We start from the raw sequence: 18,807 nt of genomic DNA on the forward strand, positions 1-18,807 counted from the left end.
CACTAGAAATTTTCTAGAAACATTAATTTAAAGCATTCTGATACATGTTTGATCCACAATATTACAGTAAATATAAATGAAGAAAAGAGATTGACACAATATCATTTTAATTTAGAAACACTTGACATGAGTTCAGCTCTGTTACATGTGCAGGTAGTGCAACATAGTGCTTAAAGGAAACATGTAACTTATGTTGTTGCAATAAATAATGTCGTTCATTCAATTGACTGACGCGTCAAATCTTCATTACATTCACTTGGCAACATGGCTACATTTCATTTGCTAACAGTATCTGCATTGACGAGGACAAAAATAAAAGCAAATCAGGGTCCAAAATAAGGGAATATAAAAATACAAAAATCTAATTGAAAATTAAATCCTATTCTGCAACATTTATTTGAACAGATTTGAGTTGTAACTCTCTAGACAGATACATGCCGGCAGATGCAATGCAACTCAATACTTACACACTCAAAATTACATTGCCAGAATTCTAAACTACCATTACTACCCAGTGAACTTAGTGCATGTGCATATCTTTATTTCAGGCACCTGAATGCAGCTTTGGCAGTGCAGAAACAGACAATGAGCTGTGCTTCAATTCTCAATACAACATTCTAAATTCTTGTGTGAATCATGTCTAACATAAATCTATTAAGCAAGAGGTGCAATCATGCATACAACCGATTAAAAGTCATATAATTAATACATAATTGTTTACAGAAACATTATGATGGACTACCACATCAAAGCAAGGCAGCCATCATCATATGTTAACATTATTAATGCATATATTGCAAGTAGAGATGCACCGATTACAACTTTCTAGGCCGATTCCGATTTCCGATTTTCTTTGAGTTAGGCCAGCCGATACCGATTTTAGCCGATTCCGATTTAATTTTTTCTAACCACTTTACAGTCTTTCTAAAGTGCAATGTTATGAAAGAACCATTTCCTTCTTATCACATCCAATAACCAACTAAACAAATGTGATATATTTAGCAATTTATCAAAGTCAGCGTGCCCAACGCTATTTTCCGATAAACTGTAGCTGTCATATTTCACGGGACCCGCGTGAGTGCGGTTTTCATGTTCCAGTTTTTCAGCCTCGGAGGGGGGAGAGAGAGCGGCTGACTGTTCGAGCCGTGTATAATTACGACTTTATGACATTTCATAAACAGCTGATTGAGCGGCAGTGCGCCGCTGCTACATGCATACAGCGAAAACCCTGCATGTGCACGTGTGATGTTGCTGTTGCGCGATGTAAATCATGCGGCGCCCGAGTGCATTTGACCGGCATAAAATCGGCATATGTCAGTCTGACCGGCAGGTCGCCGGTCATGGCCGATGACGTGAAAATCGGCCAATTCCGGTCACCGGCTGGTCAATCGGTGCATCTCTAATTGCAAGTACTTGTGGTAGGCTAAATTTTGCTTGGTTGTGATCTTATGTGTACTGAATCCTACTTTCTGAATTTAGGGGACTAAGAATGAGTAGTTAATTGCATACTTTATGTATTAACAATGTGGACACTGCTAAAGTCAGACAAACCACATGGACAAAATGATGGTAAAAAGGTGTATTTTCATTGCAAAGAGATTTACCAGCAACACCATAAGTTGTTGAGACACCACCACCTTTCATGGCCCTAACTCCTCCCAAGAACCAGGCTCAGAGCCATCAGAGCCAGAGAGTAGCAGGCTTTAGAGGTAGAGCTGGCAGCCTGTGTTGTGACACGTTGCGATGGCTGGATGTCTCTGTAGACATTGATTATAAAAGGTGATGTGCTGTTGGAGAGGCGTACCGTTTTGCTGAAGAGGTCAATCTGGAAACAAGATGTGAAGCACTGTTAGAGCAATTGTGCTGACCGGTCCTGGCCGTTGTACTTAAAGACACACCAGGAAGAAAAAAAAAACTCACCACGTCTTTGCTGACTTTTATTGTGTCCTTAAACACAGTCCAAACCACAGCCTCGTTACAATGGGGGGTGGTCAAGGAGCCAAGGTAGCGGTAATACTTGGTGCGATCCACCCCGGTCAGGAGATCATCCAGGGAAATTCCAGGTGCCACTGTAACATATTCGCCTGAGGACAGAAACATGAACTCTGAAGAGACTGGAACTTTTACACATTTTTTTTAAATATTTCTTTTGTGGATTGCCTGACCTTTATTTGATAGGATAGCTTGAAGAAAGGAAAGGGGAGAGAGAGGGGGGACGATGTGCAGCAAGGGCCGCAGGTTAGACTCAAACCTGGGTCACTGCGATAAAGACTGAGCCTTAATATATGGGGCACACGCTCAACCAGGTGAGCTACCACACAACCAACACATTTTATTCAAAGACATTGGATCAACTTCTCCACAAGAAAAGTATCTCCTTACCGTTGTTTGAGATGTTTGTCAGGTAGGAGCTCAAGGTGTGCCAGCTTGCAGGTTGGCCAGTTGTATTACCCGACATTTCCTGTAAATTGCACACATTGTCATTAGGCTCAATCGTTTGGAACAAATGCTCTATGGAAGGGTGAGGCATAAATAACATAAAAACAGTGGAGTCACACATTAAACTAAAGATAACATCCTAAATTATGCAGTTCAACAGCTCCAAGGAACAGAAATAGAATGCAAAAGGTTTTTTTTTTTAAGTAGGATTTTACATTTTACAAAAACTTACTGAGGTAAAGAAGTGGATGATACAGAGCAATGAGATTTGAGATTGATACAATAAAAGTATTTTGGTGTTACAAAACCTTGAAATGCATCTTTTCTCACCTCAATCAAGAAACCAAGAGCAGCAAGTCCTGTAGAGTCTGCAACAGCCTGAGTTGTGTTCCGATTATAGGATGCCTTGCTGTTTACAATGTGTAACTGGGGGAGTCAAGTAAAGAACAAATATTTAGTAAGACTTTATAATACTTACAGGGTAATAAGCGACCACTTACTGGGTAAGTTCTACATTTAAGTACAGTACAGCCTCTGAAGTTGTTTTGAGTTGTCCTGGATGATTAGACCTCTGCTCATGCTGAAGGTGGCCAGAGCTTTGATGGGAATCTATTAGGTCACAAATCTTCATTTACCAGTAAGAATGACAAAGGTGTGATTTGTCCTGCCCTAACAGGTGCAACACAGCGAGCAAGAAACTCAGGAAGATGTCAAATCAATCAGTCCATACACACCCACACAGTCCTGGGAAGAGGTCTAATCAGCCAGATTAACTGAAAACACCTGCGTGGGTGTTGAGGGCCTTTATTAAGTACAAGTAGATCCAATAAGTATTTATATCTGTATTCATACGACGATATTACACTGTAGGTGTCAGGTAATTACCCTGTAAGTAGCAGGCTGTCTTAAGTAGCCTATTAACAAATAGTGTAATACAAATTTAATAATGGCAAAACTAATGTATAGCTTATCATGAAACAATGACTACCTCCATGGGATATCGCTTGCCATCCACGGTGTGCTCGGAGCCGGGGACAGAGGTGCCATTACCCCAGTGCAAGTGGAACTGCAGGCTGTCGTAGTCCTCGGACAGACCTCCTCCTGAAATCCTCACACCGTGTTTGAGGTTGACTTTGACTGGAAGAGGTTGGAAAAACAGAATGGACCATTAAGTCAAAACCCCCTAAAATTCCAGAATGGTATTTTTAAGCTTTAAGAAAATTATAACTTCAAAAGGAAATTATTCAAAAGCTCAATACTTTCTTCCTCTATAACCACATACAAGTAAAGCATCTGACACCATTTAATAGGGTTTCTGTGCGCAACCCACTCCTCACCTGTGTGGCCAGTGTTTATGATCGTTGCCATGGTGGATTTGCTGCTGTAGTTATGAAAGGTGAATGCAGTCAGATTGGAGTCAATTTGCGCAGATGCTGAGACGATGTTAATGGGCGACTGCCGGCTGCCATTGCAATGTGCAGCAGCAATGGTTGGCCAAGTCGTGTCATCTATAAATAGAAACAAGACGTTATGTAGGCTAGCTGCGGAGTAGCAGCGGTGAAGATGTTAACATGATAATGTGGCCATTTAGAGATAAATGGAGATTATACTCACTGCAGCTTGGCTCATGATAACACCAGGCTGGAGAAGAAGAAAAAAAACGCATTTAGTTATTCTCATTCATGACAAACAATCTACAAAGAGACGCACCGTTAATCCAAATAGTCAATGTAGATTAAAGATGAAACAAAAAAGTTCCTTCAATAGCCTACCTACCGATTGTATTTGAATAACAGTGGGCGCTGGGCACGAAGACGCACACAGCGATCGCAGCTACAATCCAGTTCATCTTAGAACAACAGACAAACAAACTCACTCACCACTTGTTTCACCAATACAAATGAGCACCCACATTAAACCCTCGACAAGAAACCGCACTATAACCATGCAAATGTCTGAATAGGAGAATAAAATCAACGTGTTTAATTTGAGTGAATTTCAAATTGGCACGACACGAAGCCAAATGAACCAATTACGCACACATTTTAAATATCATATGCACTTTTTTTTTACAATAATTGAAATAATCTCAAACGTATGCAAAATTTGAAAACGATACTGGAAAAAACAACAGAGACCCCCTATTGTGCAAAAAAAGAGTCCGTTTTAGACAATAGGTCTTTTGGCCACAGCTACATGAGCTGAGCAGCAGAGTGTCCTACCTTTGACGCACCTGTTCTCTTCTCCGTTTGCTAACACCTGTGGAATCTCTCATCATTCCTCTTTTTATTTGCTCAGCCCATCCTCTAGCTGCTCAGAAACCGCATCTATCGGATGCTTGATCAGAGGGAGAGTTTTTTTTTTTTTTTTAAAGAGTTATCACTAAAGGTTGGACCCATGACTTATAACAGGAAGTATAAATCTGCCAGTAATGCTGTAAGAGTTAACTTTAACTAGAATGAATGCCTCGCTTTTGTATGCCTGGGGGGGGAATCCCGTTGGAACTGGACAGTGTGGAGGCAGTAGCAGAGAGGAGGACGAGGAAAAAAAATCAGAGCCATCTTGAATAACCCTTCTCCCCCTCTCTACAAAGAGCTGTGGCAGAGTGGCAGCTGATTTGTAATATAAAGTTATAAAAAATAAAATTGATTTGACTTGACTTTGTTATGCTTTGTTTTTCTTGGTCTGCTATATGTTTAATAGTGTGTAAGTTGCAAAGTCATTATTGACAGATCATCACCTTGTAGATTTGGCAAAGGTGTTAACAAACATCTGCTTATTCACAAATTCTGCACTTAAGTTCATTCATTTAGAGTCATGTTTCTGGCCAGTAAGCGAATGTAAGCCCCAGTGGCGGCTCTAAGAATTTTTGACTGCGGTGGCAAAGGGATGTTTAGGGGTGGCCACAATGGGTGGGTAATGGGCGCGCACATCACACAGAATTTTTTTAATATGCTTTTATATTTTACTAATTATGGGTTAAAACCTAAATTCGTAAAATTCCACAGTACACGTTGCACACTTGATCTAGTCTAGTCTAACTAGCCCTAAAAACACTCTATATGCCATTTCAATAAAAACTGTATTTGAACAGATAAGAACGAGCACTGTTGAATCACACAGATATGCATGTCGATTTATTTACTAACTGTAGTTCAGGCGGGAGGCGTGTGTTGCCTAGGCGACTGCCTAAACTCTAGAACACTCCAGAAAACACTGTTGTGTTCGCTTTACCATATTTGTGCCTGATATCAAGGGGGTAAGCTTCTCCTCGGACCGCGAACCTCCTATGGCGCCATTTTGATGCTAATAAGCCATCACCTCCCGTTCATTCATTTTGGCACCACTTTGACAGCGAATAACTTTACATCTGAAGCGTTTAAAGACTCTATTTGTCCGTTGTTTATTTCTAAAGAAACACGACAGTGTATAAAAGGCTCCATTACTTTGTACCTCACGTTATGGCTCCGTAGCAGACGTTTTTGTAAAACTAGGCTAACGATTGTGTCATAACCAAGCGACTTACTTTAGTTTCGTCTCACATTAGCTGTTTAAGTTTAATTACTAATGTTAACTAGCATTTTAGTTAGCAATAATTAGCCTGTGTCCATGTTATCTCCTTACACATACCTACGCTCTCCGTCTCTGCAAGATTGGGAATGATTGAGATTTCTCTTGGCACAGCTACCAGAAGACTTCCAACTTTCAGACACGTTGCTCACGTCACATTTACGTCGTCTCTCTCAGTTGAAGGTTGCGCAGTAACGCTCAGTCATCACCGGAAAAGTGCTTCTAAAGGCCTTCCCTGGCTCCAGGGCTTACGTTTATTAACTATGTTCGGTAAGTACATTCCGTCTAAATGGGAGGGGTGCATATTTGCCAGAGCAAATGAAATATGAGCTAAAACATGAGGTTCATCTGGTTCCTAGTAACTCTTCCTCATGTCAAAAAAAGTCTCATTTCTAGGGTTGGCATAGGCTACAAGTACATTTCATTACTGGTTTAGAGTACAGTCCCATCATATAGTTTGCGGAACTTTATTCAAGATCTATTTCAGTCTGATGTGTTTGGTCAAACCAAGAAGTGCAGACTATGAAAATAGTTTCACAAATTTCATTTAAAAACCAGATTTTTCTAGTCTCGGCTCGCTTTAAAATGCACCAAAGCAGAGATATTCAACATGGGGTCCGGGACCCCTAGGGCATCCTCAGAGCTACTGTAGGGGGGCCTCCAAATTATTGTTGTGTTTTTGAAAGTTTCCAAGAAAATTAAAATGTCTTAACATGAATCCAATATATTATTAGCAAATATGTGTCAGCCAATTTATGAAAAAAACAAAAACATTGATGATAAAAAAGGCACTTATAAAGGCTTTAGGCCGCCCTACAGTTATTGTAGGCTAAGTTTAATATGCAACTCAATTTTATACAATGAACTGGTCAGGATCTTGTCTTTCTATTTCGTTGAGCAAAGCGATGATTTTGAATGATTGTTTTTATAACTAGAGATTTTACTGAACAGGTCAATCATTTCCAACAGCGCAGGATGTAAAATTACATCATCTGTTAACTGTAAAAGCACTTATTATATTAGCCAATTGTGGGAAGGCGTGCAGCGCATTGTTTAATGTGCATGGTATGTGGAAGTAGTGACAAACCACTCCTTAGTGCACAAACAATGTGTTGTGAGTAATAAACAGGAAATTATGTGGCATAAAGGTATAGTGACACAGTGACTTATCCACGTAGGTTGATTGTTTAGCTTTTGTCAATCATGCTCATAATTGTGTTCCATTTATCTGGTAAGTGGGAGCTGGGAATGACGTCCCACCCGAGTTGAAGGTGTTCCATTTACAAGTCGGATTTTTCCTACTGGGGTTAGCTCTAGCCAGTTTAACCATTGTTAGCAATACCAGTTGATAACAAGGCATTGCGCTGTTTTTTGTGCAAACAAACACTGTAACAACATGTCCACAAATAGAAATTGGACAGTACTGTGTGAATGACAGAAGTGCTAATAAATTGTCTGTTACTACAGCTTTCACTACCATTTTTTTGATTTTGAGCTTGGGGTACTGCAAGGTTGTCCAACTTCCCAATTCGGAAATCCGAGTTCAGGGGGCATTGTCTCTGACTTTGACCTCGGAAAATCTGACTTCCGAGTTCAAATGGAACGCACTCTTCAAGTTAACTCTTGAGGCATGTGATCAGAAGTCGTGTTCGTCTTCAATAAAGTAAAAATCTGATTGACATGAAGTAACAGTCACATTTATTCAGTTTCTGGCCACCTAATGATTGTTGTTAGTCCAATATTCATATTCAGTAGCCTAGATGCGTGTTATTTGTTTTTAGTTAGCAAGCTTTTAACTTTACAACATTTTCAGTGTTGGGCAGGTAGCGTGTGCCGACAGTGGGCTTGTCCGTTGGAAAAAGCTACATACTGTATGAACACTGAGGATAACCGTACCTCCTGTATGGGACTATAAAGCAAACAAACAAACACAATTGGCTAAAAAAAAAAGTTAAAAAGCTGCACAGAGCTTGGTATGAATGTGTGTGATTTTACATTACATTGATTTGGCTTATTAGTGCACTACACCTCTTTACAGCAGTTCCAATTAGCTAACCTCCTCACAAGTTACATAAAAAAGGCACAGAGACATGCCAGCAGCAGAAATAGTATTGGACCAGGGGCACAGGATGCTGATGTGGTGTAGATTGTCCTGCTATGAAGAGACTGTGTAGACCGAAACATGTCTTCATATACTGCCTGAGTTGGAAACATCATCATCTAATGGGTTTAAAGAAAATGTTAGCTTTCATTTAATTAAGGAGGGATCAATTCTTTTGAGTTGAACATGTGTTAAAAAGTCACATCTTTTGTTAAAAAAAAATTACATCCCTGCAGTAATTAACCTGGCCAAGCAGTATAATATGTTGTGATGGCAAGGCTGTCACACAATAGTCACAATAGTCAATTGTCACACATGCCGTTTAGGAAATTATCATGTACAGTATATATGTGTGTTGCAGTAAGTGCTATCACCTGTTGAATGTCTGGCACCTTTTTCACCCCTTCCTTTGTTTTAAAACAGTCATACCTCACAACTTGACAAATGTCTCAAACTGGAAAAACAAGTCTAGTCCACAGCTGATCTTTAGTTATATAACCAGTGGAAAACTAACTTGGCAAGATAGTGTGTGGTATTACCAACTTTCATATAACTAACTGTTTGATGAAGTATATAGTAATCTTTATAGTAAGCTGTTTATGTTCAATAAATCAGCATACTTTACGGTTTACTTATAGTAGGAAATGAAATGATACAAACTGACATTGCCAATTAAACTTGAAGAAAAAAAATTGTTTTTCCCCTCATATGAATAGTATGCATGACTTTTCTGAGTGTACTTCATCAAACTTTTCTTACATTTTTCTTCATTTTTTCAAGATGTGAGGCACTAACTTGACATAAAACGAAGGCTCAAAGAACACACCACAATATCAATAAATAAAATTAAAACGTAATACTTTTCCAGTATGAACACACTATACTAATTATAAGAAGTTTTTGTGTATTTATAGCATGGATATTGATCACAACTACTGACTTATTACATAATGCACTTAATGTTACCTGGCTCTGTGGATTAATACCGGACTCTGTGCTGCAGCTGCCAACTCTACAGAGCGGACAGAGACAAGGACCTCTCCTGCAAAACTAAAGGTAGAGGAATCTTTCTACATCAACAGCGGTTGGTGCAACGATGTGACAGTGATCCAGCAGCATTTTTCTCCTGACCTGGAATCTTTCATCATAAACTGTAAGCCTTTTTATTCACCCCGTGAGTTCCATTCATTCATTCTGGTCGGTGTTTACATCCCGCCGCAGGCCAACGTGCAGGTCGCACAGCGCGTTCTTGCCAACCAGATACTGTGTGTGGAGCGGACCAACCCGGGCTCCCTAGTTATTGTCCTTGGAGACTTTAACAAAGAAAACCTCACTCATGTACTACCTAAATATAGACAGCATATTAAATGCCCGACCAGAGAGGAGAACATTCTGGATCACTGTTACACCACAGTCAGGGATGCTTATCACGCCGTCCCCCGTGCTGCACTGGGACTATCTGACCATGTCATGGTCCACCTGATCCCCGCCTACAGGCAGAAACTTAAGCTCTGCAAACCTGTAGTGAAGACATCAAGGAAGTGGACCAGTGAGGCTGTGGAGGATCTCCAGTCGTGTTTGGACTCCACTGACTGGGATGTGTTCAGGACTGCAACCAACAGTCTGGATGAGTACACAGAGGCTGTGACGTCATACATCAGCTTCTGTGAGGACTGCTGTGTTCCATCATGCACCAGGGTGAGTTTCAACAATGACAAACCCTGGTTCACAGCCAAACTCAAAAGGCTAAGGTTGGATAAGGCAGAGGCGTTCAGGAGTGGGGACAAAGACAGACTTAAAGAAGCAAAGTACAAGTTTAGCAAGGCGGTGAAAGAGGCTAAACAACGGTACTCTGAGAAACTCCAACACCAGTTCTCAGCGAACGACTCTGCTTCTGTCTGGAGAGGGCTCAAACAGATCACCAGCTTCAAGCCCAAAGTCTCCCACTCCATCAACGACCGACGCCTAGCCAACGACCTTAACGACTTCTACTGTCGCTTTGATGGACAATGGATCAGTCCTGTAACCATCCCACTCAACACCTCCCAACAAAGGGTCTTCCCTGATACCATCCCCCGCGACACCTCCCAACAGCTCCAGCTACAGTGCATCACCTCCACCTCCCCCACCTTAAAGGTCCCTCCCTTCACCTCCCCACCCACCTCAGTGACGACTCTCTCCATCAATGAGGAAGACATCAACAGACTGTTCAGGAGACAGAACCCCAGGAAAGCTGCTGGACCGGATGCTGTCTCCCCATCCAGCTTGAAGCACTGCGCTGACTAGCTGTCTCCAGTGTTCACAGACATTTTTAACACCTCACTGGAGACATGTCACGTGCCAGCCTGTTTCAAGACCTCAACAATCATCCCTGTTCCCAAGAAGCCAAGGACCACAGGACTTAATGACTTCAGACCCGTCACCCTGACCTCTGTGGTTATGAAGTCCTTTGAGCGCCTTGTGCTTTCTCACCTCAAAGCCATCACCAACCCCCACCTGGACCCCCTGCAGTTTGCCTACAGAGCCAATAGGTCTGTAGACGATGCAGTCAACCTGGCCCTACACTACATCCTCCGGAACCTGGACTCCGCAGGAACCTACGCCATGATCCTGTTTGTGGACTTCAGCTCTGCCTTTAACACCAGCATCCCCGCTCTGCTTCAGGAGAAACTCTCCCAGCTTGGTGTGACTCCACCTGCAGGTGGATCACTGACTTCCTGTCTGACAGGAAGCAGCATGTGAAGCTGGGGAAAGACTTCTCCGACTCACAGACCATCAGCACCGGATCCCCTCAGGTCTGCGTTCTTTCTCCTCTGCTCTTCTCCCTGTACACCAACAGCGGCACCTCCAGTCACCAGTCAGTCAAGCTTCTGAAGTTTAGAGCCTAGAGCTCAATGCTCAAAAGACAGTGGAGATGGTTGTGGACTTCAGGAGGAACTCAGCCCCACCTGACCCCATTACCCTCTGTGGCTCCACAATTAACATTGTGGAGTCTTTCCGCTTCCTGGGAACTATAATCTCCCCGGACCTCAAGTGTGAGCTGAACATCAGCTCCCTCCTCAAGAAAGCACAACAGACGATGTACTTCCTGCGGCAGCTGAAGAAATTCAACCTGCCAAAGACAATGATGGTGCACTTCTACACAGCCATTATTGAGTCCATCCTCACATCCTCCATCACCATTTGGTACACTGCTAGCACAGCCAAGGACAAGGGCAGACTGCAGCGTGTCATTCGGTCAGCTGAGAAGGTGATTGGCTGCAATCTGCCGCCGCTCCAGGACCTTTACGCCACCAGGACTCTGAAGCGTGCTGAAAAGATTGTGGCTGACCCCTCCCACCCCGGCAACAAACTCTGGCAGGAGGCTGAGGTCTATCAGGACCAAAACCTCACATCACAAGGACAGTTTTTTCCCCTCTGCCACTAGCCTTATCAACAAGGCCCAGAAACCACCCTGACTCTCTCCACACCCCACCTCTGGCTCTACATGCCACTGTACTTAATCTGCTCTTTTTATCTTAATTCTTACTCTCTTATTTTTAATACATTCTATGTGTGTATATATATATACATATATTTATACTTATATTGTTTGTTCTGTTTAACCTGTTTGTTTAACTTATTTTAGAGAATGTGTGACATGCACCTACAACACCAAAACAAATTCCTTGTATGTGTAAAAAACGTACTTGGCAATAAAGCTTTTCTGATTCTGATTCTGATTCTGATTCTGATAAAGAATCCCAGCACTGCCAGACCATTGGGAATCTTTATTGCCTCATCCAGAGTTAAATCATTCCTCTTGTTCACTAAGTACATCTGGACAAAGACACAATTAATGGCATGTTACATTACAAGGGCAAAAGCTAAATCTATTAGAAAACAATGTATTGACTGAAGCAACACAGTAGTTTGATTCTTGTAACTACCTCCATTGGGTATCTCTTTAAATCCACTGTGTGCTCTGACCCAGTAGAGTTTTGTGATGTGGAGCCCCAATGGAAGTATAACTGAAGGGTGGAGTAGACGTATCCCAAACCTCCCCCTGAGACCTCCACCATACCCTCCTTCAGTGCAACTTTCACTGGGAGTCGAAGGAGAACACAAGAAATAGTGTTACATGCTTTCACAGACTTGAATGTGTTTTGTTGCGGGGCAAACAAAAGATTACATGCCATCAACAATTATTCATTTTGGACACTTTTGTGTCGAGGATCGAATTATTTTCATTATTGATTAATTGTTAAGTCTAATAAAATGTCCAGGATTTCCCAGACCACATAGTGAGTCTTCTAATTGCTTGTTTTAATCAATTGACAGTATTAAAACCAAAAGACACAGTTTACTGTGATATATGGCAAAGAAAAGCAGCAAACATTCTGCTTTGAGAGGCTAGAACCATTATTGCTTGACAAACGAATGAAACTAATAAACAATTATTGAAATTGTTGTTGATTAACTAATCGATTGATGAGTCACAGTTTTAACCATGACCCTCATAAGCTATAGTTAACATAAATTTTGTTTTGGGATTATTATAAAAGTCATTGATAATAGGCGGATGAATGTGCATACAGAGATTTAGCCTGAGCTCAATAAAGCTAAAAATAGCCACAGAAACAGCCCATAATATGAAAAAAAAACCTGTGTGGCTTGTGTTGACTATGGACATGATGGCATGTTTGTCGTCAAAAATTGTATAGGTGAAGGCATCCAGATGCTCGTCAGTTATTGCGTTACGCGTCTCAATGTTAATGGGTGACTGGCTCTTGCCGCCGCATTGGGACTGAGGCAGAAGGTGCCATTGAGACGGACTGTACTCTGATTGGAAATGGAAAAAGACCAAATCCTTTATTTTCACATGATCACTTTAAAACTGTCCAGTCATCAGATTTGTACATGTGCTGACACATACCACAGTGATCATCAGAGCACCATGGATGACCCAAATAATAAATCAAATAAATCAAACATGTGACGTCCATTAAGAGGTTGTGTAGGCCGATAAACATTGGGGATTCCTGCCTTCATGGGAAACTGTTTAATCTAACAACAGAAAAAAACACACGTTTCATCTGACAGATCCACCACAGCGGAGGTGGGACCCTTGTTGTGGCCGTCCCCATACCTATGGTGATTGACATCAAATTTGTGCAATTATTCTCTTCTTTCCAGCAAAGTCAAAGGACCCATACTTTGGTGTCAGCACAGAGCACTAGACCTAAAAATTGTGAAGAAAACCTGAGGGGAAAACCTTCAAAATTGTCATGATGGTAACTGCAAATTTAGCCTTGAGCCTCTAGCATCAAGCAGAGATGAGGAGTGGGACTACAGAGCTCTGGTAAGATCACTTCTTTCTAACTCCACACTCCCAGATTCTTTTCATCTACAAACTTGTAGTCTTTAACCCCAACCGATGCCAACTCAAGTGACATCCCTTAGGCAATATTTTAGGCGTTGCTCAGCTCCCTCTGGAGCCACAAAAGGCTTTATACTACTTTTTTCATATATGCAGTAGTATTCCAACACATGTAAACAGACTAAAAATGATATAAATTCACAACCAAAACTGTACTCTGTATGGTAGATTGATTTAGATGCAAGTACTTTCTTTTGCATCTTTAAAATCAGAGTTACAATGTGATTCAGATGAAGATACTGTATATGAAGTTGTACAATGTACAACATCCTTGAATATTATCAAGTTGCACTGCAGAAACCTACATGTTTCAATTGCACCTTTCTTTGGGCAACACCTTAAAATTCACCTTAAATAAATGATAATGCAATAAAACAGTGCTGCAATGAATGCTCCTTTTATGAAGGATATATAGATGCTTTCTTTTTTAAGATTTTGTCAAAAAGGTGTTCTTGCAACTCCAAGGCAATTTCTGAGCCTCTACTTTTGGCGAATTTGCTTTGTTGCGGTCGTCATGCAATCAAAAACAATTATTTTGGCTCACTTTCTACCTGTTTTAAGTCTTTTACAGACTGGTATGCTTATAGTGGTGGTCAAAGAGTCGTGTACCTACTGCTGAGCCACCTGATCCAAGCCCAGCACGAGCCACCCGCAGAGACATGTGCACCTGCCTTATCTAAAGAATGCTGATGGCTATCAGGTACGTTAAAAAGAAACATGTCATTCTGCAACATACAGTGCATATAACTAATCTGCCCCCCCCGCCGCCCCCGTGTCATGCAGGTAGACCAGCATTTTCTCTTGTCATTACAGCCAACAAACTTTAAAAAAAGCCTGATTATCAAACATGATAATCAAAACAGCAGACCAGCATGTGCCAGTTTGTCTCGGCATCATGTGCTTTGGTGACATTTGCCTGCATGCATCTGTGCTCGCTTGTTTAAGAGTATTATTGATGTGATTACACTTGCAAGATTTCACAAGGTCTTTTTCATGTCTAGAGTATCAAAGTTTTAAGACAGAGGAAACATCTCTATATCAGCCTCAGTGATGTCAATCTAGTATACTGTACTTCATGGAGACCTTGTATAACTCAAAGAATATCAATAGGAATTCTGTGTTTTTGCTGCAGCGGCCTCCGGTCGAAGGTCTTCTAACTATTCTATACAAGCTGCATACAGAGTGCATCACTGAACAAAAATTCCATTTAAGTGCACTAAAGCTAAAACCAAAGTCATGCCAGAGCATCTGAAATTCAGGCATCAAGAGATGTATGATGCCCATTGGTTGCAAACTTCTTCTCATATAATGTGGAAGTGAATGTGTCGAAGTATAAAACCCAGGGGCGGATTGGCCATCTGGCAATTTTTTTTTTTAAATGTGGGCCGGTCCGATATTATTTTTTTTAATATACAAATAAATTATCTTTACAGGCTGACAGCGCATAGGACGGGTTTTTATCGCTTGCACGATTTTACTATGATTATTATAATAATAATAATAATAATAATAATAATAATAATAATAATAATGGGCCGCTTGTTTGGTGCATATTTTTTCATGTAGCTCTTAGTCTCTGCCCTCCTTCACTACCAGATGGGTCTGACCCATGAGTTTGCTGGGGGCCAGAGGGAGCACTGCCCCCTTGGTGGCTGAAATGGATAATTGCATTGTTTAAAAAAGGAGTGGAATAATTAATTATGTCTGGCATGACCAGATATTTTATAAATATCTTAAATAACACAAAACAACTAAATGGTGGTAGGTAATACATCTGATTTCATATACTGCTTTAGTAAAAAAAAATTACCTGGCTGACGATGGGAGCAGCAGGACACAAAAAACGAAAGTTACTGTTGCACTAGTCTGGAGATCTTGCCGTGCCAACCTTGCAATAAAGGTTTCCTAAATGCCATGTGTATACATGTGATGTCAGCTTACTAATTGATTGCGGGTTTTGTGTAGATTTGGACTTTTATACGTTTATTCCACTTTGTTTAAACGGCGAAGTGGAGAGGCCTCGTTCACCTGTTTGAACCTGGCTGGTGAATGTGACGCCTTGCTGGATACACCATGACTATGTTTGTGGATCTACTAATCGCTGTGGATTAATTTTCCGTGTCATTGGACTACGGCAAAATACGGATCTTTTTTCTCAACGTGTCCTAACGTTTTATGGTGAGTTTGGAGAGGCATCTCAACAGACTGTAGGTCGAACACTGATTGTTCACTGTTACATTTTAGTTGAATTTAAGTGTCGGGGCATTCCGCCACCGTCTGTCTATTGCGTTCCAAGACAGCCCTGCCGCGATTGAATTTCATAAGGGCGAATTGTTAAATTGTTACAATGTAATTTAAAATCTGCTTTAAAAATAAACATATATGTTTTGGATAGGGCTGTCAAAATAATGCGTTAATTTCGATTAATTAATCTGACAAAAAATAACGCGTTAAAAAAAAACGCAGATTAATCCATTCCATATTGACGTTTGACCCGGACCGTTCTAGCCACCATTGGACTGTAAAATGAAGGAGGGAGACGAGAATGTTCTGCCTGGATCATTAACTGGAACATTTACTTGTAAAAAATCTTCTTCTTGCCAACCCTGGCTACCGAAATCTGGTGCCACTGATATGTCTGCGCTTCTCTTTGATACTCAGAAACACAAACACCGCTGGGCGTGACGCTAGTTAACACTATACTCGACAGCAGCTAACGTTAGCCTACCGCTAGCTAGTAGCTGGATTAAACACGGTTAAAATGCTGACAGCTAACGCTAAACGGTGTAAAGTTTGACTGTGTTTTACTGTAGAGGATTCAACACCGGTATGTAACAATCTGCAGCTGCCGTCGGATAAACAACACAGACAATTCAGTTCAATGAAACTGGTAAACTACAGTCTCGTGGTGCATTTGAAGTTAATGTAAATGTCCTTTACCATCTGGTTGTTGTTTTTGTCGTTCAACAGCAATTTACTAGTGAAATAAGTTATTGTTATTGTTATACATTATTATTAAACATTTAATTTTGACCATATGGCCTTAGCAATAAACAGGCTGTTCTTTAATGTCACCAACTGTTGTTTAGTACCCTTTTTTTTTCTTTTCTTTTTTTTACTTTCTTAAAAAGTATCGGTTCAGGCACCGTTAATTATGCATGCGATTAATTTTGATTAATTAATCACAGAGTATGTAATTAATTAGATTACATTTTTTAATCGATTGACAGCCCTAGTTTTGGAATATAATGTTCAGCTTCGGTAGCTTTACCTATGTGCTAAATATACGACTGAGGAAGTCTAGTGACGAGTCCATAGCAACCAGTGTTGAATTGGTTATTTCCCAGTGTCCTTTGCTGAATTGTCTCAATGTTTTATTTCATATGAGTACTAGTTTACTAGAAGAGTCACTTAGTATTTGAAGTAATGCAGTAATGCAGGAAGTGTGCATTTAGTTTCCATGCTTATTGTGTTTTAATGGGCCGACCAACCCAATCAGAAGTTACTCAAATTGGGACATTCAGTCAAAGTGAAGCACGTCACCTTCAAACGGGATCTCCGTTTGCAGGGTTCAGGCTGTACCGGACTCTCCCGGTGATCATGCTGCTCTGGGGGACCGGCTGCAGCAGCGAGAAGCCGCTGCTTACGGGCACAGAGCTCAGCCGGAGCTCTGACTGCTGTCTGTCCGCGCAGCCGTCTGACGGCATCAGTATTCAATTGACAGTTTAATTACCGGTTAAAAACGTCTCGTTGTCGCTTTAAATAGTAGTCTAATTCAGTGTTTTGGTACAGTTGGTTTTAACACCTGATGCGAAGTGTAGGCCTATAGGAGGGAGAGCCGGGACGATTAAACATTCCAGTTTTCTCCGAGTGCAATGAGAAAACTGGAATGTTTTTCCTTAGGGCAAAACATAGAGCATGTTAACCTCATTCTATCAGCCAAATACCTTCCTGTTATTTCCTTTTATCACGGAGTTACAGGCGATAAACGAGTTTTGATGGTCCAAAGTAAACGTCATTAGCGGTTACATTCTTTCCAAGGGCGTAAATCCTAGGTCTAAGGGTTGTCCCCCCCCTAGAAAATGCTGTGTATTGTAAATAACATAATCATGTATACTTAAAATATCTGTGTAAGCAGTAAAACAATACAAACCCCAAAAAATGCTTTTTAAGTTTAGAAACATTTTGAGTCCCCCCTCCCTTGCCTCACAGTGGTTTGGTCCACTGCATGCTGTAGGATCTGCGCTAGACTCACAGTCACAGTCACATCGGGTAGTGACAGGAGTGTAGTAAGTAGGCAGTTCAAGGCTGTTTTATTCACATTAAACATCGGATGAAGTTTTTCTTTTCTCAAATAGAAATGATGCTGAGTAATTAATGAATTAGTCATGACAAAAAAGTTCGCTATGTTAGTGTAATATAATGTAACGTTACCTAGCTTATAGCTTGTTGGATAGAAATGCACCCACTACAACTAACGTTACCACAGCGATAAGCCTAACGTTGTGTGTGTGAACTGACATTAGGGTTAATATTGAATATCTACAGTTTTGTTTTGCTCATTATGAAATTAAGTGGCTGATCAGTTAAATATATATCCTCTGTCCCAGACGAAACCTAATATTTATGTGGAGGACACAATATAATTTTATAATTATAATATGACCACGTGGTGAACCTATGAACCTAACTCATATTTAGACATCTGACGTTAAAGATTTGTGTTGTTAAAAAAATGACAGAGAAAAGAAAAACAGACATAAGATCCTTTTTCAGTAGGCCTACACCAAAACGCCAAGTAAGTACAATAAGTCCTCATATCAAGACAATTTGGTAACATCTTTATTAAAATGGGTGCTTATGGAAATACTAACGTCACTATGTCACAGGCAAAGGAGACAGAAAGAACTGAGGAACAGGGAGACCAGGGACAGTCAGGTGTAGAGTCTCAGGGAGACCAGGGACAGTCAGGTGTAGAGTCTCAGGGAGACCAGGGACAGTCAGGTGTAGAGTCTCAGGGAGACCAGGGACAGTCAGGTGTAGAGTCTCAGGGAGACCAGGGACAGTCAGGTGTAGAGTCTCAGGTAAGTGTGTTGAGCTTCGTTCATATTTTTGGAGGTGTGTGGCTGTCAGGGTGAGCAGATGAGCTTTACTAGTGGCTCACTCATTTACATTATGATCAGCTAATTTAACAAGTGTACAAAAGCATCTTTTTCGAAATAAGTCATGTTTTAAGTTGTTTTTGTGGCTTGATTATAAACAACTTAAAAATAAATAC

At 40.9% G+C, this 18,807-nt stretch overlaps 1 protein-coding gene and 1 pseudogene across 2 annotated transcripts; both read right to left on the minus strand.

Annotated features, from left to right (window-relative positions):
- Positions 1–90: 90 nt before the first annotated feature.
- LOC144535995 (carbonic anhydrase 4-like) lies at positions 91–4,771 on the minus strand. Of its 2 annotated transcripts, none has more exons than XM_078278857.1 (9): positions 4,662–4,771; positions 4,216–4,288; positions 4,054–4,080; positions 3,777–3,947; positions 3,428–3,576; positions 2,770–2,865; positions 2,383–2,461; positions 1,921–2,084; positions 91–1,825 (listed from the first exon to the last, which is right to left on the minus strand). In XM_078278857.1, the coding sequence occupies exons 2-9, from the start codon at positions 4,286–4,288 to the stop codon at positions 1,649–1,651; spliced, it is 936 nt and encodes a 311-aa protein (XP_078134983.1). In that variant the 5' UTR covers positions 4,662–4,771; the 3' UTR covers positions 91–1,648. The 2 variants fall into 2 exon arrangements, with proteins under 2 accessions (XP_078134983.1, XP_078134982.1); XM_078278856.1 differs by having other exon boundaries at positions 4,673–4,732.
- A 2,874-nt stretch (positions 4,772–7,645) lies between these two features.
- Positions 7,646–17,236, minus strand: LOC144536703 (carbonic anhydrase 6-like; annotated as a pseudogene).
- Positions 17,237–18,807: the final 1,571 nt, after the last annotated feature.

The sequence above is a fragment of the Sander vitreus genome, chromosome 21, assembly GCF_031162955.1.
Source record: "Sander vitreus isolate 19-12246 chromosome 21, sanVit1, whole genome shotgun sequence".
Classification (NCBI taxonomy): domain Eukaryota; kingdom Metazoa; phylum Chordata; class Actinopteri; order Perciformes; family Percidae; genus Sander; species Sander vitreus.